Below are 23,412 nucleotides of genomic sequence, written 5' to 3'. Positions count from 1 at the left end.
TTTTTTTTTACCAATCTTGAACAATATTTTAGAATCTATTTTTATTTGAAGGAATATTTTAGAATCAATTAAATTGTGGTATAGATTGGTGCAGTGGCGGAGCCAGAAATTATATTGAGCCTGGGCAAAATTTTGACCTCAAATTCACATAAAAGAGGCTCGTCATTTTGTCGATAAAAGTACAATTTGAAACAAGAGTGATGAAACATAACCTGTCAATAGTGTTCTAAATAAAAAATAAAAAATATAAAAAATTATGGAGTTAAATTTCTTGTAAATTTCTTGTAGCGATACAAAGAAAGTATGAGCAGTGGCTGATCTTGAGTTATTTTCTTGGAGGTGCCAAACGTTTGTGAAATATATATTTTGCTGTTTGTAAAATACATCAAAATGTACCAAGGTACATTTTTTTTTCACAAAATCATAAAAAAAATATAACAGACACATAAAAAAGAAGAACATGGAGGAGTCGAATTTTCTTGGAGGTGCCAAACGTTTGTGAAATATATATTTAGCTGTTTGTAAAATACATCAAAATGTACCAAGGTACATTTTTTTTTCACAAAATCATAAAAATATAAGAGACACATAAAAAAGAAGAACATGGAGGAGTCGAACACGCGACCTCCGTGAGAAAAACAAACCAACTTCCCACTGCGCCAACAGAAACATAGTGTTATTATTATGCCTAATCTAATATATATAAAAACCTTGGTGGATGCCATGGCTCCCATAGGTCCCAAGGAAATCGGCCACTGAGTATGGGTTGAGCCCGGGCGCATGCCCAGGCTAGCTGGGCGGTAAATCCGCCCCTGGATTGGTGGCTCAAAATATATGTCAAAAGAATTTAAAGTTTCTTTTCTTTGAGAGGAATCGAAAGAATTTAAAGTTGAGCTTCGTTAAAGGTAGACACATCCTATTTTGTGCCTGTCGTTCTTACCTAAATTTGAGTGTTATGTTTTACTCTTTTTGTTAGTAGCTAGGTTATGATTGGTTTGGTGTTAATTTGGTTTTTATTTGACTTTTGGCCTTGCAGTTTGGCATTGTGACTTTGTAATCGGTTTATTAAAAAAAAATCTTGTATTTTTTGTGCGCATAAAAATTGATTAAAAATTGTTTCATCAAGGAATTAAACCAAGTTCTTTTGAATAATTTATCATTTCGTAGAATTTGTCAACCACTTAAATTCATTTCTTTGACTAAATCTTATGTCTTAATGTATTTTGATAGCATGTAATTTTAGATTAATATTTTCATACAATCAATGCACTAATAATGTAACTTTCAAAATACGATCCAATCATAAAGTCGATATGATAAAATATTTGAACCATAAATTTTCTCTCTCTTTTCCACTATTCTCTCCTTCCCAAACCCTAATGTCGCCACTTTTCTTTTTCTTATCAACCAAAGAAAAGGTGATTTATGGTCAATTTTGACCCAAAATCACCCCTTCAGATTGTTTTTCCTTCTTTTTTAGTTAAATAAGTATTTTCACATATTTTTAGTTTTCTTTCGTTTGTTTTTGTGATTTTCGTTGTTTTTGCACGACTCTATTTGTTTTGATTTCCCGTTTTTAAGCGATGCGTTTTTTATTTCCCGGCATAGTGCGGTGTTTATTTGATTCAAGTTGAAAGCATAGATCCAATACAATCAATGACTTTTGTGTCGTCAACGTTGCAAATCCGGAGACATCAGAGACTTGAATACAATCATATTTGTACGCATAGGTACTTTGCCGTTTTGTGCTTTTAACATGAATATCGTGAGTGAATTTGTTCGTAGATTCATCATTTTTGTTTTTAGAGATTTTGAATTTATATTGTATTGATGTAGTTTATCAATTTAAATGAATGAATGTCGTTTATTTTTGTAAAAAATAAAATAAAATAATAAGATCCAACAATTAGTTTGTTATAAAAATATTTAGTAAAAAAAGTTACTTCTTAAACATTAACAATTTTTTATAGGCTTAATAGCACTTTTGGCCCCCTATGTTTGCAAAAGTTGCGATTTTGGCCCCCTATGTTTAAAAACTACAAAATTGCCCCTTATGTTTTGGTTTCTTTGCACTTTTGGCCCCCATGGACAATTTTGACCTGGTCCACGCTGACATGACACCCACATCACTTATGTGAGGGGCCAAAATCGCAACTTTTGCAAACACAGGGGGCCAAAAGTGCTATTAAGAGTATTTTTTATTTTTTTAATTCATTTTCTTTTTTTTTGTTTTGAAAAATTTTTTAAAAAAAGAGGGAAAATTAATAAAAATTGAAAATAATGAAAAAAATATTGAAAAAATTTAAAAAAATGGAAAAATTAATAAGAATGAAAACAAAAATCTGCAAAAAAAAAAAATCGCATGACATGTGTGTATATACATACCACATCATTAAATCATTTTAATAATAAAAAAATTAAAAACTGAAAATCTTTTAAAAATAACAAAAAATCAGATTATTTTTAAAAAAAATAAAATATAGATTTTTTTTAAATTTTAAAAATAACAAAAAATCAGATTATTTTTTTCAAAAAATAAAAGAAAAAAGCAGAAAAGACATTTATATTTTTTTTTGAAATTTAAAAAATTAGAAAAAAGTTCGGATTTTTTTTCGAAATTTAGAAGATATTTAAAAATACTGGCATTTAATTTTCAAAATAAAAAAAGTTTAGATTTTTTTGCGAAACAAAAAAACTGGAAAATATTTAAAATAATCTGATTTTTTGTTATTTTTAAAAGATTTTCAGTTTTTAATGTTTTTTTATTATTAAAATGATTTAATGATGTGGTATGTATATACACACATGTCATGCAAAAAAAAATTTTGCAAATTTTTGTTTTCATTCTTATTAATTTTTTCAGTATTTTTTTCATTATTTTCAATTTTTATTAATTTTCCCTCTTTTTTTTTAAATTTTTTCAAAACAAAAAAAAAGAAAATGAATTAAAAAAATAAAAAATTACTCTTAATAGCACTTTTGGCCCCCTATGTTTGCAAAAGTTGCAATTTTGGCCCCTCACATAAGTGATGTGGGTGCCATGTCAGCGTGGATCAGGTCAAAATTGACCATGGGGGCCAAAAGTGCAAAGAAACCAAAACATAAGGGGCGGTTTTGTAGTTTTTAAACATAGGGGGCCAAAATCGCAACTTTTGCAAACATAGAGGGCCAAAAGTGCTATTAAGCCTTTTTTATAACAAGTATTACATTATTACACCGATATTAATTTGAATTCACATTCGATCGGTTGTATTCGTCTGTACATCCCTGGTTTGAATCAGCTCACAGAATCAGATTTCAACGAAAAGAGATTGAGAAAAAACAGATGGACATGGATATATATATATATATATATATATATATATATATATATTTTAGGGAAACAGGGATATATATATATATATGTATATATATATACGGGATAGATAAATATTAGATAATTAATTGTTATATTAATATTTTTTCTAGGCCAAAGTTTTGAATTAAGGTCTTTTAACTTTTTTTTAAAAAAAGGCCAAAAAAAATTGCTTAAAACTAACGATCAAACCAAGAGATCAAAAAGTTTTTTTTTTTCTCTAAGGAAAAGTAATATCAGAAAGTTATTACAAAGTTAAAAATTGCATATGCATGATAACTGAAAATGAAATCACAGATAAAAACACTATTAAAAATCAGAATGATTTTTTTTTTTTCAAAAAAAAAATTAGAATGATTTTTTTTAAAGAGGGTCGGCTTAACGAGCTAACCCTATTAGTTCACAAAAATTATGTCAACCATACGTTTTGATAGTCATACAACACTCATCAATCTGATGAACATGGCGTGGCGTAATTAGCCAATTGACTATTTTTGAAAAGAAAAAAAAAATCAGAATGATTGAGTACTCACAAATTAGTTGAATTACACCAACCCTAAGGAGAACTATATATTATACTACCTCCGTCCCGGTATAATTGACCTACTTTGGTTTTTCACACAGATTAAGAAAAGTGTATAAATAAAGGGGAAAGTGGAATATATTGTATTGGGAATGATAAAAATAGTATTATTTAGTGTTATATTGTATTGGGAATGATGAAAGTTGTATTGAAAATTGAAATGGGTCAGTTATTTTGGGACACTTTTTTTTAGAAAATGGGTCAGTTATTCCGGGACGGAGGGAGTAGGTGGCAATGGCATGGATGAATTTGGACAAGATGTGGGTAGCAACTGTTAAGTGAAGACAAAATAAAAGGAACGTGGCTCATAAGATTATGCCCAACTCTCATTACATGGATGCTTTGGAGCCCTAGATTTTAAATCCAAAATATCACTTCTATATCTATACTAATTTTCAAAAGTTGATATTTATTTTTGTATTGATTAAATTTTAAAAAGTTTGATATAAAATAAATTTTGATTATATTAATATATAACTTTTATTTTAATTATGCAATTTAATAAATTTATATAAATTGGTAAGAGATATATATTTTGATCAAAAGTAAAAGTGAAAGTAAAAGAAAATATTATTCGATAAAACAAAATGAATATATTTAAATAAATTATATTATTCAAAATAAAATTTATATTTTAGTTATGTATAAAACTCACTACAAAAAAAAAGTTATGTCATAAAACTGACATCATTTTTGTAAAAAAAAATAAAAAAACATTGACATCTTTCTCAACTACTATATTTTAAATATTCATTGAATCCAAAAAAATTGTAACAAAATATATGACAAGATTATTTCTCAGTTTAGCATACAACAAATAGGGATGCCTTTTATCTCAATTCAGAAAATCAAAATTCATTTAAAAATAAAATAAAAAATACAAAATGTCAATACAAAAAAAAAATATTGCTAACTTAGTTTTGAATATCATAATTATTATTATTAATTTATTTTAGTGAAATAATATATTACACTTAAATCATTTAAATATTTTAGTTTTTATTTTAATTGATAGTTGGTGTATAAATGCTACCATTGAGAATATATAAGTTGTGTCAAGTCAAACTTTGCTTAAGTAGGTTGGACCTGATTTAACAATGAAAGTCTAAATCTAACATATTACTAGTCAAAGACTTTATTTTAAACATGACTTAACCTTTTTAAAAGTATGGCTAAACCTATTAGCCTAATCAAAAGCTTATTTTATGTTAAGGCTTTTAAACAAAATAGTTGACTTACTTCTAAAACGACTAACATAGACCAACAAATAGCCTGAATTTGTTTAAACAATGTTGGCATCCCAAAAATTCTAAAAATCATCTGTAGTATCCTAAAAAATTTATTGAGATAAAATGATAAAACAAACAATTTCGGGGGATTAGACTAATACCTAGATAACAATCAAGATATTATACAATAATTGTATCGTTAAGAACCTTACCAGAAGGAAAAAAATATGGAGTAAAATCATGACGATGGAAAAAAGAGTGCTATGTAAAACAACAAAAATAACAAATCTCTTGACATTTTTTTTCCTTTCTCTCTCTTGTGAGCCGTCACCAAAACCCTTGTTTTCTTCTCCTTCATCCACCAAAGAGGGGTGATTTAGGGTCAATTTTTGACCCAAAATCACCCCGCTAACTTGTTTTTCTCTTTCCCTTTTATTAAAATAAGTGATTTTCACATCTATTTCGTTTTTTATTTTGTGATTTTGTCGTCTTCGTACGACGTTGGTTTGTTCGTCGTCTTTGTGGACCTTGTATGTCTTTCTTGTTTCTCTCAAGTATTTGATCGGTTTAGATTGTTAGATCAGCTTTGATCCAATGCAGATCCAATCAATGACTTTGACGTCATCCACGTTGCAGATCCGGAGACATGGTTATTCCGGAGATTTGAATATAGTCATATGTGTAGACATTTGTACTTTGCCGTTTTATGCTATTAACATGGATACTGTGAGTCTGTTCATAGATTCATCCTTTTTGCTTTTAGCGAATTTGCACTATATCGATGTACTCTATCAATTTGAATGAATGAATATCATTTATTTTTGTCAAAAAAAAAAATCTCTTGACCGCCATTTCACCCCATCAATTTGAAACCTAAAAGCTGCAATCTTTACTAGCACAATGATATACCTTTAAGAGATTTTTTTTGTCAAGTAGTTTAACGGCTAAAAATTTCACCTATTTTGATGAATAAGTATGGTGTTCGAGATTCGAACCTCGGTCCCTACATATATAATGCAATGTCCCCATCAACGGAGGTAGGTTGACAGAGACACCTTCCTGGAATTTAGATGTGAATATACATGAGAAGGAAAATTGAAAATTACCGTATTTAGAATAGTATTACTTTGTAGCAAAAACTTAAAAGAAGGAATATAATTACTATATTTTATTTTTTATGTAATTGTTACTTAAAATATATATAATTTTTTGACTGAACTTTACAATATATAATAAATTATAGATTCCCACTCTTATTTATATATACCATACAAGTCCGGTCAAAAATATTATACACTTTATTTTATGAGCTAAAAAATATTTGTATATTTACTATAAGTAGATTGATCTCCAAAGGGAAGTTTCTTCCCAACTTAAATTCTTCTGACTTGTCTTTATTCTTCTCTTCTCTGCCCTCATCTTTTTCTCTTTCACTCCCAAGAAACAAACAAACAAACAAGAGTGTTGATCGGTCAAGTACAGCAAAGCAGGTAGCTGGAAACCCTTTATATATACATACAAAATCCAGTCTGAACTATCTATATATATATATATATATATATATATATATATATATATATATATATATATATATATATATATATATATATAGCCACCTTTTCAAGGTCATATATATCTTCTAAGTACGTGCTAGTTTATTCAAAATTATGGAATGGTTTATAGGTGTATGTGTGAGCATAATTGTATTGTTAATGAGTTTATGGTTTGTGAAGAAGGAGAATAATAATATTACGGTAAGAAATGGAATTAAAATTCCAAAAGGAAACTCAGGTTGGCCTTTACTTGGAGAGACTCTTGACTTCATTGCTTCTGGCTATTCTTCTTGCCCTGTCACCTTCATGGAAAAACGCAAGTCTATGTAAGCCTTATAAATTATAATAATTTATTTAATTATCCTAATTATTTTTATCATTATTGTTAATTGCTATATTATTTTATTTGATCCCTTCTATCACAAACATGGATGATATGATTTTGATTTATGATTCTTAATTGTAGTATTTTGCTTTTTGCATATTCTCATATCCTTTCATAATTTCTCAACGTGGCCAATGGCATGCATGCTCACCAAATAGTGAAATGTGAATCTTTGGAACCACAAAAACTTTAGTCTTAATTAAGAACCATAATAACTATTTACACAGTAGAACTTATATAAATTTTAATCGCTTACGCATTTATATATTTTTATACAAGTTTTTATGATATAATTTTGATCTCACTTATTAAAATTTTTGGATCCTACTCTATAGGGTGACTATGTTTAAACTTTCAATGAAAGATGATTGTCGGCAGTCAAAATTTTTGCGTATTTCATGCAACATATAGGTCTAGATGTCAAGTATACGATTTTTCTTTTAAAAGATATTAAAATTTGTATTATAATCTGAAACGATCTCGATTCAATGGTTACAAATATGTGCTAACGGCGTGAATGCATAAAATTTGGAATCCAATTTCATTTTGAATCTAGTGATCGCAAAGTGGCTGGAAAGGGTACTTCTACCCATAGCTATATTTTATAAATAATCAGCTAGCCTTCCTGTTTCATTGCAGTTTGCACATCTTCTCAATGGAGTGTGGCTAATTAAACCAATGCAGATAAAAAGTTACTATAAACTATACTCTCATATTTTTAATCTCATACCACACACATCATCAATTTTAATATTTTAACCCTGCCCCATGCTTTTATTTTTCTAAGATTAAGATTTTGCCAATGTCACATGAGAGATCTATTTCCAGCTAGAGTAGACTGTGTGGAAGGAAATAATAATAGTATCCATGAGATCTATATGATTAAAGCAATTATTTTAGTAGTTTAAATGGTAGAAGTAGATGAGTAATTTAGTACCTCAAATTTTCGAATTGAACAATGTTAATCAATTTAGTCTTTTTTTATTATTCAGGACCATAAATTTTTAACTTTGATATATGTTTATTAAAGAGATATTTTAACTGAGAGATTAAATCGGTTGATATTCTCTGGTTTAAAATATTAATTTATTATTTCATAAATTGGAAAGACTAAATCGCCCGACCTTACATTTTCGAGCATTGAAATGTTGATAAACTCGACTACATATTCATATATAATTAATTAATAATCCCTTTCAATTAGTAAAAAGAAACGTGTTTTTATTTACATTTTGTATATGTAAATGCAGTTATGGGAATGTGTTTAAGACAAACATTTTGGGAAGCAATGTGATAATTTCAACAGACCCAGAAGTGAACAAGGTGGTTCTACTGAATCAAAGGAACATTTTTGTCCCTGCTTATCCAAAATCAATTAGAGAATTAATGGGAGAACACTCTATACTCCAATTGAACGGGGCCATGCACAAGAAACTGCATTCACTCATTGCAGTGTTTCTTAAGTCCCCACAATTTAAATCTCAAATCACTAGAGATATTGAACACTCTGTCAAACAATGCTTAGCATCTTGGACCAACAAAACAATATACATTCAAGATGAAGTAAAAAAGGTCTCTCTCTTTTTATTTAATAATGATATTTTCTTTCACTATTTTTTTTATTTGAATACATTTATTTTCTCCTAATTATCTTTTCTCTTTTGAACTTTTTGTGGATGTGCATATATACCAGATTACATTTCCTATTTTGGTTAAAGTTTTGATGAGCGTTGGTCCTGGTGAAGATTTGGACTTGTTGAAAAGAGAATTTGAAGTATTCATCAAAGGCTTGATTTGCTTACCCATCAAGTTTCCAGGAACAACACTATACAAATCCTTAAAGGTCCCACAAACTAAATATATATAATTAATCTGATTTGTGTTAAACATTTTCATCTTTTTTTTTGTGGAAAACATTTTCATTAATTCAAGTATATTAGCTTACATTATATTTTTGACATATTTAAATGTATTGTTATAAAATATAGTTGAGTAGATGGTCATATAAAGTCATAGTCTCTAAATATGATGTTAAATCACAAAATATAATTAATTTCATTGACATATTAACTCGTTATTCTATTTAAACATGTCGAATTACTTATTTGAATATATTAATATAAAATAGACTTTTAATTAAGCTTGCAAGTCAGAAAGAACCGAAGCCTAAAAAGAAACCTATGATAAGTAACATGCTAGATTTGGGGCTTGAATTTTTTTATCTAGTCCTACTTAGGTCTTGCAAAAACTAGCTTGATTCAACCTACTTTCACATCTAATAACAACGTCCTTGTTATAAGCAAGGTCTTAATTATTAACAATAATATGAAGTTGAAATTAATTAGTTAGTTTGTGATTAAAGTGCGTAACTAATTATGTGTGAATATATTGTGCAGGCTAAGGAAAGGATGATGAAGATGGTGGGGAGGATAGTTGAGGAGAGAATGAAGCTAATAATGGATAATAATGCAGAAGATGATGAGAAGGTTGGTGTAGTGAATGATGTCGTGGATGCACTCCTAAGGGATAAGGGTGAGTTGTCTCAATCAAGCTCAAGTTCAAACCTGATGGTGGAAATGATTAGCCAAAACATCATCGAGTTTATGATCCCAGGGGAAGAGACCCTTCCTACGGCCATGACCTTGGCCCTCAAATTCCTCACTGATTCCCCTCTTGCTCTATCCAAACTTATGGTAAGTTCACTTAATTATGTTATGTACTATTTCTAATCATTCTTGTGTCATTAAGGGTGGATATACATTGGGTTGAGCTAGGTTTTGTAAGTTTAAGTATAACTAGTCAAAAAACATTCAAGGCATAAATCTAACTTCTTATGTGTCATAAGCTTATTGTTAGACTTAAGCGTGACCTTTTTAAAAGTCCAAATATTCATTTCTTATATGACGCATATTTAAATAGACTAATGAATGTATTAATGAGATCATGCACCATTTTGATATTTTACATGATATTTCATAGAATCTAACTTTATATGATATCATATTTTAATTTTATTTTAAATAATACATTTAAATATGCAAAATAAATAAATAAATGTAGTCTAATATGCTTAAATTATTGAACATATCAAATTTATAATTTAAAATAAATTACATAATCTAATATAATAAGGTCTAATTCAGCCATTCAAAAAGTAAGGTCTAATTCAACTGGCAATATCGGGATTTGTGTTTACTCAATTTCGAACATAAGATTCTCCCTTCGTGTGTGTCAGTTTTACATTAAAAAAAAAGTTTGTTTCCTTTGAATAACAGAAAATTTTGCTCGATATTTCTGCAGCAATGGTGCAATGTCATATCTCCACTTACATGATTTAATCACAATGCTAATAAAGCTCTATTTGGATAAACAACTTAATTTAAAACTTATGGCATAAACGTTATTATAATAAGCGCTTATTTATAAGCTATTTCTATACAAAAGAAAGAATAAAGTTAAATTATTTTCGTATGTTGTCTCAGAGAGTTTATGAAAATGAGCTAAAGACAACTCTTGAACATATCATAAGTTCTCCCAAACGGTCTTACAAGGACTTGTGTCAGTAAGAAGCTTAAATAAATCAATTCAAACATTCCCCAAGTCCATATTACTCTGCTAAGCAATGAAAATTTTGAAGTTATTAATCTTGTGGACTAAATACTCAACCAAATAAAAATTTCATATATGATTTATCTGATTCATTTATTTTATTAGGAGGAGAACTTGGAATTGAAGAAGCAGAAGACTAATTTCCCAGATGGTTATACATGGACCGACTACATGTCACTGCCATTTACTCAAAATGTGAGTTTCCAATGTTAACTTTCTTATATATACAATATCAGTTTTTACCCTATAAAAAATGTGATTACAGCATTATTATGTTCATTGATTTCTCTTCCATTTCCTTTCTAAAAGGTCATCAGTGAAACTCTTAGAATGGCAAATATAGTTAATGGCATTTGGAGGAAAGCAGTCAAAGATGTAGAAATTAAAGGTAGTGTAGTTATTCACAAGATAAGTTATCTTTGGCATAAATGCATACAAATAAAAAAAAAAATACTAATGCAGTTTAACTTTTTTTGCATATGAATGCAGGGTACTTAATTCCAAAAGATTGGGGTGTTATGGCATCTCTTACCTCTGTTCACATGGACTCAAAAATCTATGAAAACCCTTATAAGTTTGATCCATGGAGATGGGAGGTAATTCAGCTTCTAAACCTATATCTAGTCATGTTTATATAAAGATCATATAATTACATGAAGCAATTATATATACAATGTTCTATGCTTGCAGAAAATTGGAGTTGTGCCTAGTAACAATTGCTTTACCCCGTTTGGGAGTGGACATAGACTGTGTCCTGGGTTAGAACTTTCCAGGCTAGAGCTCTCTATTTTCCTTCACCATCTTGTTACTACATATAGGTAATATTATAATATCTAACCTATAATTTTTTTGTTCATAATGTTTCGTGATTTTAACATGTGATTGGTTTCCACAATGCAGCTGGGTAGCTGAGAGGGATGAAATAATATACTTTCCAACTGTTAAGATGAAGAAGAAGCTCCCAATTAGAGTGCAACCCATAACCGCTTGATTGGATTAGACCATCAAGAAAATCTTTTTTTTTTTTTGTTGACAAAACATACTCAATTCATTTCAATAATTAATCAAAAGTTATTGAATACAAGAAAATCTTACATAGAGAGAAAAATGTATTTATTTACATTTTATGTTTATTTCAACCTATAGGGTAACTATCAAGTAGACAGAAACAATAAGGTTGCTCTTTCAGAAAATAGTGTTTACTATATATATATTGTGTTAGCAATTTCGTAACATCAATATTCAGAAAATAAAGGTGCTTTTGGACCCTATTGCTATCTTTGAAAATTAATTGCAAGTGGGAGATGATTGAAGCTAACTCTCAGATCTTGTGTGTATAGTACATTACTTGACTTTATTTGTTTGATTCCAATGCAACTTTTGTGGTGAGTATGTTCTCCATGTGGGTTTTGCAGTGTACTCTTGGCCCATGCCGTGACATAAGTTCATGTTCCAGTATCTCTGAGGTTATTATCCCAATTAGTGTAGTTGTAGTACAACTCTTGTATATACATAGCTAGGACTAAGATAGTAAGATGTTGAATAAGTGGAAACTCTGTAACTAGGCAACAATGTTCTGTCATTTAACCACTTGAAGTTTATTATTGCTGAAATTTTAGTAATAAAATTCTTATAAGCAAAGTGAATTTTTAACTACAAAATATGCCAGGTCTAAGAAACACAATTGAAACTAGATTGAAAACACATGTACTGCCGTATCATGTAAAGCACACTGGTTTACCCCAAAATACAACAACCTATAAAATTAAGAGTTTTTTTTCCCATTCCTATAAATCTTCAAAAACACTTCCGTCCGGATTTACCCATCCAGCCAGAGAAAAAACAGTTAATTTGGATGCATTTGTCTTCATCCGGATGGGGTGTGGTTTTGAAACAACGGGGAAAAAAGTAGCTCTATAAAATGGGTGTAGCCCATAAATAATAACAGGATCAAGGAAAGGCCCAACCATGAAAAAAGAATGCGGAACAAACAATCAAAATACACGTGTTAACAAGAAAAAACACTAGAACATACCTCCTTAAACCAGAAACCAGAGTATTATGCAAATTAGTAAACACATAATAGTTGTCTAAGGAGGAAGTCAAACCCCCACTAGCCTGAGTTAGATCTGTCACTGCTTGCATATCCATTATAATTCGAGGGAAATTTTTACATGTATTTACTTGAGGTCCCGTTCTACCACTGCAACATAATTATATGTTCTTGGTATTAACCTCCGGGTAATCACTGCTTCAGTGTCTTCCATAAATTGAGCAAGGGATCATGAATTGAACAATCATATTTGTTCTGTAATGTTGTAGCAGACTAGCAGTTAATGGATGAAACAATTCTAATACCAGCTACCTATTCATCAACATCAAGTTTCGAAATTATATATTTATATTCCTAAGGGCCACATTACAAATTACAATATACACGAGATAGATTATGTTTTCAAACATTTCCAATATTCTTTATCAGTTTAAATCTATACCCAACATATTTTTTTTATAAAAAGGCTTTGCATTCATGATATTATGCAATCAAAACAAATCAATTATAAACAAATTTTCTCGTCTTTGCAACAGCCACTGATCAACTGATGAATTCAACCAACTTCAGCTTTGATCTCTCAACTGCTGGATTCATCCAACAGCCACCCTTTTGACTAATGAGTATAACAGAATCTGATCTATCTTGATCTTAATAATATACAAAATGTCACAAAGTGGTTGATGCTCATCACTAATCATCAATATCATCAACCTCAAACCTATCATCTTCATTGCTAACATCTCCACGGTGATCAAAATATACGCCAACATCATTAAACAAAGCCAACAAACGCAACAGCTCATCAATCGAAAGTTTTGACGGCCTTTTATCATCAAAGCCTCCCTCTCTAAGAACTCCAACAATCTTCTCCTTAAACAAACAAACATCATCTTGTTCTCCAACCAAACCAGACACATTATTAAATTCCAACAACTCCAAAACTTTCCTCTTATTCTTAAACGTAGCACCAAGTGTCTTATTCTTGTTATTAAAACAAGTCCTAGTGAAAGCCCTCCATTGATGAAGATTAACGGCGGGAACGTTAACCTTTGGTCGAATTATAAGGACGGAGGAATCAACTTTAGGTGACGGAAGAAAATCTCTCTTGCTAACATCCATAACAAATTCCACATCAGCTAGAAGCTTAACATTAACGGCTAAACGGTTATATTCGGAGTCACCAGGATTAGCCAGTAATCTTCGAGCAAACTCTTTCTGAAGTAGAAGAGTTGCGCTTCGGAATGGTATTGTACCATATATAAGTTTAATTATGAGTGGTGAAGATATACCGTAAGGAATGTTGGCTACTACGAGATCGAATGGTGGAAACTCTGTTCTCAATGCATCTTTCGTTATCACCTGGAAAAGAAAAAAAGACAATTATATTTAGGGAAATGCTAGATAAAGCGACATGGTTGTTCGTGAATTTTAGCGAATAAGTATAGGAACAACAACTCCGTTTTTTCCGGCCAAGTACTATTTTAATTGGCTACACCATATTTCGCGACCCTTTCGTTAGAAATTTTCTCGCTGGATATAGCACCAGTCTTATATTTATGGACCTTTAAGTTTGATCATTTTTCCAAATTGATCTTTTCAGTATTTGTTTTTTCTTTTCAAATTGATCGTTTATATTACATTATGTTGCAATTTTAGCATTTTTAACATGTTTTGTTTAAAAAAAAAACACATGACATTCTAATATTAAGATAACTCACATAGACATGTTAAATTCCATTTCCTTTCTCTATCTATTTCTTCTTCTTTAGATCTAAATTCTCAAATCCAAAACCTTAAAACTAGAGTGTACCGCGATAATAGTTATGCTAACTTATTAAGGTCACGTGGAAAGTGCATGATCATATATCCCATCACATGCTGGCCACAAGGGCAAGGTCAGGATAGGATGAGGACCATCTCGGCAGAAGTTCGTTTTCCATGAGGAGTCAGGCTTTTCTATGTATCATGTTTACAAATCAGACAAAGTTCACATCCTTCATCCTTGCTTAGCAAATCGCTGGCAGGGTAGATACTATTAATTTTTCACAACAATGTAGTCATTCAAGAGCAATGTTTCAAATTCACAAACCCAAAATACTAAGCAATTCATCTTTAGTGTAAGACATGATGAATGAGCATCTAAATGCCATTCGTCTCTTGTTGTGGAACAATGTTAAGGTTCCCACTATCACAAAATATAACATAGACGACAACAATATAAGATGAGCATAACCTAAAGTCTAACAGTGCAAACAAAATATGACATAAAACACCAATCTAGGAGAAAATTAACATAAAACAAAATCCAAGCGCTGAGGTTTAACATGTCACGTGGTAAGTCACGTGTTGTGTGTGGCATTTCATCGAACAGGTGAAATGCATTATAAAAACGAGTTACCGTTAGCTTGTTGTGGAGGCCGCGTTTGAGTGCACGATTCTCGAGAATGTTAACCATACGTTGATCGATTTCGATGGCCATAACCTCGCGTGAAGCTTCTAGAAGCTTGAGGGTGAGGTTTCCAGTGCCGGGACCGATCTCGAGGACCGTATCGGAAGGGTTAATTGCGGATTTTTGAACGATGGTGTCCAGAACTCGAGGGTTTGTGAGAATGTGTTGGCCTCTGCTCTTGTAGAAATAGATGCTTTCTTCGATGTCTTCATGGAGTTGACGGAGTTGTTGGAGATTCCGAGGGAGGAATGCAGTGACGCGTTTTGTGGCGCTAAGCATGGTTCAAGTTGTAGTCATTGCTCTTCAAACTATGAATATAGGGAAGGTGAATTTGTTGAGAGAGTTAATATATGTTTGGTTTTAGTAGGAAATGTAACCGGTAAAAAAGGGAAGGAAAATAAATAAAGTTTAGATAGGTTAGATCACGGATCGATCGACCGATGTTCATAGGACATAACGCGGGGTTTAGATTGTTGTTAGAGATATTGATATATTATCCATTACAAAAATGTTAAGAACACTATTTCTAACATATATGTGGGTATATGTGGGATCCATTTTGATAATGAAATGTGGATTCTACATGAGTTTCAATTGATAAAAAAGTTGGTGTTAGAGATATTGTTAGGAATATAGTGTCTCTAACATTTCTCTTATCTAATGATAATGTTTTTACGCCGACAACAAAAGTTAAACTCGCTTTCCTATAATGTACATAGAGTTGAAAGGAAGTTTGATTGGTGAGCTCATTAACGAGCTACAAACACAATAATAAGAGGGTGTTGAAAACAAGAGCTGCAAATGAGGGGGTTCTGGTGGTGGTCGACGAGACTCAAGAGGATGTGTGGGTGGTACCATTGAAAGTACGAAATTGTGGAACATCCATGGTTGAAGAAAATGAGCAGACGAGGTTGCTAAAGAAAGCAAGAGCACTCCCCTCTTGTAGGAGGAAGAACCCTAGCCGAAGTTAACTCATCGTCATTGGGGAAGGGGAACTAACCCTAGCAAAGCTAAATTAGGAAGGGAAAAAAAAAAGTAAAATCCTTCAATTTCTTGTGGGTCGAACTACTTAATTTTTGTTGTTAAACCTAAACCACATCAAAGGCCCACATTAATGAGTTGTCTACTTTTATCGCCTCTCTCATACTAAAGTAATAAAAAGTTCTCTCATTTTTTACTGTATTTTTTATAATTGATTCCCTCCAATTTCTTTTATTGATCAAATGTGCTCAAGACTTCCAATGTCATTAGAATATGTTTGAAATGACAATGAGTTTGATCTTATCATGAACGTCGTGATTTTATTAGAACATTAAAGTATAACTTTTGCTAAGATAATAATAATATCATTAATGCGTTAAACTCACTTTCAATTAAAATTTGCACTACATATATTCAAAGGAGAATATGAACAAATGAAATTATCCACGTGTAATTTGTATCATTGTACTCTTTATCCTTATATATATTTACACAAACAATTAGAGCAAAACTCAAGCTATACTGATAGAATAATAATATTTGAACATAAAATGATACAATGTAAAACATATCATTTCTCCATTTATAATTGTTGATGTGACTAAATTAAGGAGAGAAAGGTGATATAAAATTAACATCACATACAATGTAACTAGGAGAATTTTGTTTTATCAATAACAGAATTCTAACAAAAACAATCAGTGTGAAGGCAACTAACTAAACTAACACATATAGTATACTCCAATAATTAAACACAATGATGATTTGTTTCCAACTTGAGAGGGAATTTGTTATTCATTACAAGTATGCAGTACGCTCGATTCGTTTGACCTCTATCTTTTTCATAATTTGGAATGAAAAATCATTGTTCATTTTTGCTTTGGTCTGGGGAAGACTCCAATTATATTGTTTGTAAAAAAAAAAAATCTAGCTTATTAATCATTCTTGTCAACCTTTTTCTATTACTTACAACAAAATGATTTCACAGGGTTAAACTTCATCGCAAAGCGTGGTCGTTAACTCATACTTAGTAATTGATAACATCTTTTAGTATCTGTTCAGGTTACATAATGTTGGTTTTGATGTTCCAACACATAAACATAAAACTGAAACATGCATAAATTAACTGTTGATTCACAGGGTTGTTGCCTAATTGCCTCTTTAGAAAATGATTAGCTTTGAATATTGTAATATTCCACTAGTGTTAGCTCATAAAACCTTTGACTGCTAAAACTTTAAAAAGCACTACTCCTTAAACTAACCTTGTTACTCTTGAAGAGACAAATTAGGCCAACATAATTATGCCCATAAGTCAAAGTCACCTATGACTTTGTGGGAAACATGAAAAGCCTTATTTTTGTGGCGCCATGTATAAATCCATCGAAGTCCCGCCAAAGCAAAACATAAAAGTAAATGAAGTTTGAGAGATCAATTTAGTTATAGAAAAATTAGTTTAATAATTGAAAAGGAACGCGAATCAACATGATGGACCAAAACGAGTTACTTTAATTTCTTTTCTTTTGGACACAATGTTACTTTAAAGGTGAATTCTACGGTACAGTCACCCAAATGACTTTTCCAATAAAGTCAAACATTTTAAATCAGTTTGAAGAAAACCGGCTTTAAAAGTCTAAAATAAATGGAATTTATTAAAGGACCAACAGGGAAGTGTATTTTACAACCCTTTATATTATGTCCAAATTATCAAGATATTACACTAGTTAAAGCACAAATTAGATGGTGTGATACAACGGCTGAATATTTTTTAAACAAATATTTATATGAAAGCCATGAAAATATAGATCATTTTTTATATAATGAATATAAAGGATTAGCTCAAAATTTAAGGAATAAACTTAAAGAAATAGCTAGATGAGTGAAGAAAATAATACACTTACAACCAGAGTTAAAGCTTTGCTTGACGAAACCAAGAAATTAAATGAGAGATTTGAAAGACAAATTTCTTTTCTTGAAACCTTACCTCAAATCTATAAACAAAATAATATGTTTACGAAAGATTATGAGCAAGGATTAGAGAGACCCCACGAAACTTGGGTAAATATAGAAAAAAAATTTCCGTGCTACAACAAAAATGAGAATCATAAATATCCTCATATATATCATTCTTTTAATCCTCAGTTAAACAATATAACTGATATGATTAATTATATCATAAAAAATTGTTGTTGTAAGCAAAATCATTCTCCTCAACTTAAAGAAGGGGGGAAGAATAAGGAAAAAATTGAAGCATCTTTATTTACTAACTATAAAAAATGATTATAGAAGAAAACATAGAGTATCAACTCGAAAAACTAGATCAACTTATGGCTACCCTAGACATAAGTGAAAAAGATTCCATTAAGGAAGAACCTGAACCTAAAGATCTAAAAGATTTTGTTTACGACTTTAGTTCAGATGATGATTCAAAAGACGACGGAAATTTTGTTAAAATAGAACAATTAGAAATGGGCGAAAGCTCAGGAACAAAAAGAGGACCCTCTTATAATTGGAATACAGAATTCCATAGAGAATTTTCTCAAGCTAAATTCCAAAGAATTCCTATGAGTTATATTCCCAAACATAGTGTAAATGATGGAAGTGGAATTCTAAACATTGATTGTGTTGACAATCTAGCTCAAGCCATAAGAAGTTGGTATAATAAAAATACTATCCAAATACAGTTAGATAGTGATTTAAAAGGTCTAAGCCCAAAACAAATTTTTAACTATCTTTTGTGTAGAACGGAAGGTAATGCATATAAATTTCTGGCCGAAAAACCTGAAGAAGAACAAACTGCAGAAAACAGTATGGGAATGATTAATAAAATCTTTGAATGGCTTTTAAATGAGTTTAAAGGATGGCAAGATACGGTAGACTCAAATACCGCTTTTAATGCCGAAAAATTATGGAGAATAATGAATCTATCCATATGTAATCCTTGTTACATAGAAAATTATATTTGTGAATTCTCACAATTATATTATGATCTAAATAAAGACACTAGAGAAAACCAAAAGGTTGTCGAATTATTTTACCAAAAATTACCTATGGCAATGTCCCAAATAATTCAAACTGAATTTAACAGTGCAGTATCTTCAGGAAAGGTTAAAGATACTTTAGGAGCTAGAATTTCTATCCTTAGAAATTGGATGCAAGAACAATGCCTAAAGAAACAATCAAAACGAGATGCGCAAATAGGATTGTGCTGTGATAGAATCCAAGGAAAGATTGGAGCATATGGTTGTGAAAAAACTAGGAGAAAAAGAAAATACCCTAGAAGAAAGAAATTTAAAAGATTTTCCTATGACAAAAAGAAACATAGGAAGAAGAGATTCTATAGAAGAAAGAGGGAGTACCCTAGAAAAAATAAAACCTGTCCTAAAGGTAAAAAATCATGCACATGCTGGTTATGTCATGAAACAGGACATTATGCTAATGAATGTCCAAAGAAAGTTTCTAAAGAAAAGAAACAAGTTTTAAACATGATCTATAGAATAGGTTATGAACCAGTAGAATAAGATTCAGATTCTGATTGGGAGCAACAAAGTTTCTACGAACTCTGTACAGATTCCGAAGATGAGCAAAACCAAAATTTTGAGTAAAGGAAACCCTAGTGCTACCTTTATCAAAATAAAACTTCGTAAGAAGGAGATTTTAGCCTATTTAGATACAGGCGCAACATTATGTTTTGGAAAACGAAACATATCAAGAAATTGGGAAAAATTAGGAAAACCCAAAGAAATAATTGTTGCAGATAAGTCAAAACATCAAATATGGTTTGTTTTGAGAGACATCTCAATTACTATAGAAGGTCATGAATTCTTCATACCAACAATTTATCTCCATGATTCAGGATTAGATTTAATCATTGGAAATAACTTTTTAAAGTTATATGCACCGTTTGTGCAAAATGTTAAAACTATTTCTTTGCTTTGGAAAAATTTAGCAAACCCCAAAGAAAAGACAAAAGTTATAACAACAAAAATTATAACTAGAAATGAGATTATTCAATTAATTTCTGAAAACCTTATAAATCTAAAGAGTATTTGGGAGGATAGAAAATTCTTTTTAAATCTTGAAGAAATAGAACAAAAACTTGATACTGTATGTTCAGAAGATCCTCTGGATAATCTGAAAAATACAAATCATGAACTTGTTACCATCAAATTACGAGATCCTAATAAGGAGATTAATGTGAAATATAAAATGCCTTATTCAGTACAAGATAAATTAGAATTTCAAAAGAATATAAAAGAACTTCAAGAAAAGAAGTTAATTACTCCATCTGCAAGTCCACATTCAGCACCCGCTTTTTATGTGACAAATCACAATGAAATAAAAAGAGGAAAAGCTAGAATGGTGATAAATTATAAGAAACTCAATGATGCTACAATCGGAGATTCTTATAAATTACCACGAAAGGATTATATTTTGCAAAAAATAAAAGGATGTGATTGGTTTTCAGGTAACGTTTAGTATGGGAAAGGATTCTTTTTTCCCATGATGGGAAAGTGTCCTTTATAGCCATAGATTTAATAGTATTTTAATTGGATGGCTGAGATGAAAGAAGGGATAATTGTTGCAACTTGTTGTTGGGCATTGTGTAACAAAAATTTCGGCCCCACCTATGAATTAAAATAATAATATGTTTCTTTTGTTTAAGATTCTTTTATTTTTTCTTTTCTTTTTCTTTTGTTATTTCTTTTGTTCTTCACCCATATACCTCCCAGATTGCCATTGATGCTTTCTTCATTCTTCCTTTCAGAAAAATAAACTTCTTCATCCTCAAAAAAAAAAAGCTTCTTTATTTATGCAATGAATATGAAACTATACTCAAGGATTGGAAAGGAAGTAGTGTCTGCGTAAGTCCTTCTCCAAGTTTATGTTGTATTCGTTATATCACTTTTTTTTTTTATTGATTCCATTTCCATGTTATTCATCAAAGCACAATTCTAATCCCTAATAATTTAATTTTAGAATTTTATTACTGATGTATTGACTGTGTAAAAAAAAAGCCCATTCCATCACTCATGACATCAACATTCAAAATCGTTTAAGTTTGGATCTTTCTTTGTAATCCCAATTGAAAATAAAACCTCATTTCATATGCAAACCAGCTGACAGATCCGTGTAAAAATTATCCCCAATATTTTGAAATTTCGCTCAGAATCGAATCGTCACACCGTTTTAAATGCAAAATCGTATAAGAATCTGTTAAAATCAGTTTAGATGGATAATCTTCGATTTTTGCGTTTTGCCTGTATCAGGGTTGAAGAAGAAGAGAAGATAGAACAAACAATGAAGAATGAGAATTTCATTGGGTGTTTTGCTTGAGAATTTCAGAATCATATTTCCTTCTTCATGCGTTTTGCGTTTTGTTGAGATAGAAGAAGAAACTGATTTATGTTAAGAAAGAGAAGAAAATGATATTAATCAATGAGTAGTATTATTTCTAGTTGACAATAGTAAAATGGGGGTGTGGTGCAGAAAGTAGAACTAATATTAAAAAACTGTTTTGAATTTTTTTGTTTTTTTTTTTAGAACCAGTTGCCAACTTACTGGTGGCAGGGAAAAGTACATTTTCCCATGGTGGGAAAAAAGACTGCTTTCCCAGGTTAAACGTTACCTGGTTTTCATCTTTTGATGCAAAATCAGGATACTATCAAATCAGACTTTCAGAAGAAACTAAGCCTTTAACAGCTTTTTCATGTCCACAAGGACACTACCAATGGAATGTTCTTCCATTTGGACTAAAACAAGCACCATCTATATACCAAAGATTTATGGATAATGCTCTTAGAGGATTAGAACATATATGTTTGGCATATATTGATGATATTTTAGTTTTTACAAAAGGAACTAAAGAACAACATCTTAAAGATGTAGAAATTGTTTTAAACAGAATTTCAGAAAAGGGAATTGTTATTTCAAAAAAGAAATCACAATTAGCCAAAAAGGAAATCGAGTATTTAGGCCTTATTTTTAAAGAAAATGGCACCCTCGATTTATCTCCACATGTTCAGGAAAAGATCCAAGCTTTCCCTGATGAATTGAAAGATCGAAAACAAATTCAAAGATTTTTAGGATGTTTGAATTATATTGCCAATGAAGGATTTTTCAAAAATTTGGCAACTGAAAGAAAGATTTTACAGAAAAAGATATCTGAGAAAGTTCCATGGTCATGGACTGAACAAGATACTCTAACTGTAAAAACTATTAAAAGAAAAATTAAAGTTTTACCCAGCTTATACAATCCAACAGAAAATGATTTTTTAATTGTTGAGATTGATGCTGATAAAACAACCTGGGCAGGTTGTATGAGAGCTCTACCCAATGGTAAAGCGATACTGAATCTTGATGATTCGGGAAACTATGTTGGTGATGTAACCCATCAACAAGGAATGAAAGATACTGGAGCAACCCAGTACGCTAAGTCTAGTAGCTCGAAAGAGAAATTGGACAAACTCTCTGATTCATCAGAAAAATTAGTATCAAAAGATACTAAGATTGATTATTCTTATGAAAATATTAAAAATAAGATAAAAGATGAAGATCTTTTACTTTGTAAATATGTTTCAGGATCATTTACAGATACCGAAACAAGATATCCAATTCATGAATTAGAAACATTAAGTTGTGTTAAAGTTTTAACAAAATGGCAAATGGAATTAATTCCAACCAGATTTTTATTAAGAACAGATTCCAAATATGTAACTGGATTTTGGAAATATGACCTTCGCGTCAATTATAAATATGGAAGACTTGTAAGATGGCAGATGAAACTCCAACCGTTTCACCCATATATTGAATATATAAAATCTGAAAAAAATTGCTTTGCAGATGCATTGACAAGAGAATGGAAGCAGCTATAAAGACATTACAGAATTCTCTCAGGCAAAAGCAGGAGCAAATTGCCTCTGCAAAAAATCGTCTAGAAACTCTTCTTTCTGAAGAGGGGGAGATGATATTAACAATTCAAAACCTTGAAAAACTATGCAAAAAAGAAACATCAACAGTTTCAGAATCCAAAAATACTGAAAACTGGGATCTGCTAGGTCAAGATTCTGGAAAATTCAACTACTATGTAAAATACTCAGTTCCAAAAGAGTCAAACATCCCAATTGAGTCAATAGAACCAAAAGGATGGAAATCTTCAACAAACCCAACAACTGTCCTTGCAGATTTACCAAAAACATCTTGGGCCGATAAGGT

At 30.7% G+C, this 23,412-nt stretch overlaps 2 protein-coding genes, 1 long non-coding RNA gene and 1 other non-coding gene across 4 annotated transcripts; 2 read left to right on the top strand and 2 right to left on the bottom strand.

Moving 5' to 3' along the window:
• Positions 1-3,720: 3,720 nt before the first annotated feature.
• On the bottom strand, positions 3,721-3,851 carry LOC146920057 (U11 spliceosomal RNA). The gene has a single exon (XR_015013080.1). It is a non-coding gene; the product is annotated as a U11 spliceosomal RNA (small nuclear RNA).
• Positions 3,852-6,766: 2,915 nt separating this feature from the next.
• On the top strand, positions 6,767-11,985 carry LOC146920056 (3-epi-6-deoxocathasterone 23-monooxygenase CYP90C1-like). The gene is made up of 9 exons (XM_085713445.1): positions 6,767-7,046; positions 8,356-8,677; positions 8,799-8,948; positions 9,502-9,798; positions 10,820-10,909; positions 11,024-11,102; positions 11,204-11,310; positions 11,405-11,532; positions 11,615-11,985. Exons 1-9 carry the CDS (start codon positions 6,835-6,837, stop codon positions 11,703-11,705), a joined length of 1,476 nt encoding a protein of 491 aa, XP_085569571.1. The 5' UTR covers positions 6,767-6,834; the 3' UTR covers positions 11,706-11,985.
• Positions 11,986-13,097: 1,112 nt separating this feature from the next.
• On the bottom strand, positions 13,098-15,686 carry DIM1B (Ribosomal RNA adenine dimethylase family protein). Its single transcript, XM_085713446.1, has 2 exons — positions 15,169-15,686; positions 13,098-14,129 (listed from the first exon to the last, which is right to left on the bottom strand). The coding sequence occupies exons 1-2, from the start codon at positions 15,496-15,498 to the stop codon at positions 13,461-13,463; spliced, it is 999 nt and encodes a 332-aa protein (XP_085569572.1). The 5' UTR covers positions 15,499-15,686; the 3' UTR covers positions 13,098-13,460.
• Positions 15,687-20,711: 5,025 nt separating this feature from the next.
• Positions 20,712-21,655, top strand: LOC146920054 (uncharacterized). Its single transcript, XR_015010712.1, has 2 exons — positions 20,712-21,062; positions 21,468-21,655. It is a non-coding gene; the product is annotated as an uncharacterized LOC146920054 (long non-coding RNA).
• The last annotated feature ends 1,757 nt before the right edge of the window (positions 21,656-23,412 follow it).

Source organism: Medicago sativa, chromosome 5 (genome assembly GCF_051527215.1).
Source record: "Medicago sativa cultivar Bolivia chromosome 5, Bolivia_mono, whole genome shotgun sequence".
In the NCBI taxonomy this organism is placed as follows: domain Eukaryota; kingdom Viridiplantae; phylum Streptophyta; class Magnoliopsida; order Fabales; family Fabaceae; genus Medicago; species Medicago sativa.
The sequence above is the reverse complement of the archived record's forward strand: the minus strand, read 5'-3'. Positions and strand labels throughout refer to the sequence as shown.

Bases quoted from the DNA above. Each gene is read 5' to 3' on its own strand.
- LOC146920056 (XM_085713445.1), top strand. From the start codon at position 6,835: ATGGAATGGTTTATAGGTGTATGTGTGAGCATAATTGTATTGTTAATG. The intron at 8,678-8,798 runs GTCTCTCTCTTT...CATATATACCAG, and splicing joins TTCAAGATGAAGTAAAAAAG to ATTACATTTCCTATTTTGGT. The intron at 8,949-9,501 runs GTCCCACAAACT...TATATTGTGCAG, and splicing joins CACTATACAAATCCTTAAAG to GCTAAGGAAAGGATGATGAA.
- DIM1B (XM_085713446.1), bottom strand. From the start codon at position 15,498: ATGCTTAGCGCCACAAAACGCGTCACTGCATTCCTCCCTCGGAATCTC. The intron at 14,130-15,168 runs GTAACTCGTTTT...TTTCTTTTCCAG, and splicing joins GCCTCCACAACAAGCTAACG to GTGATAACGAAAGATGCATT.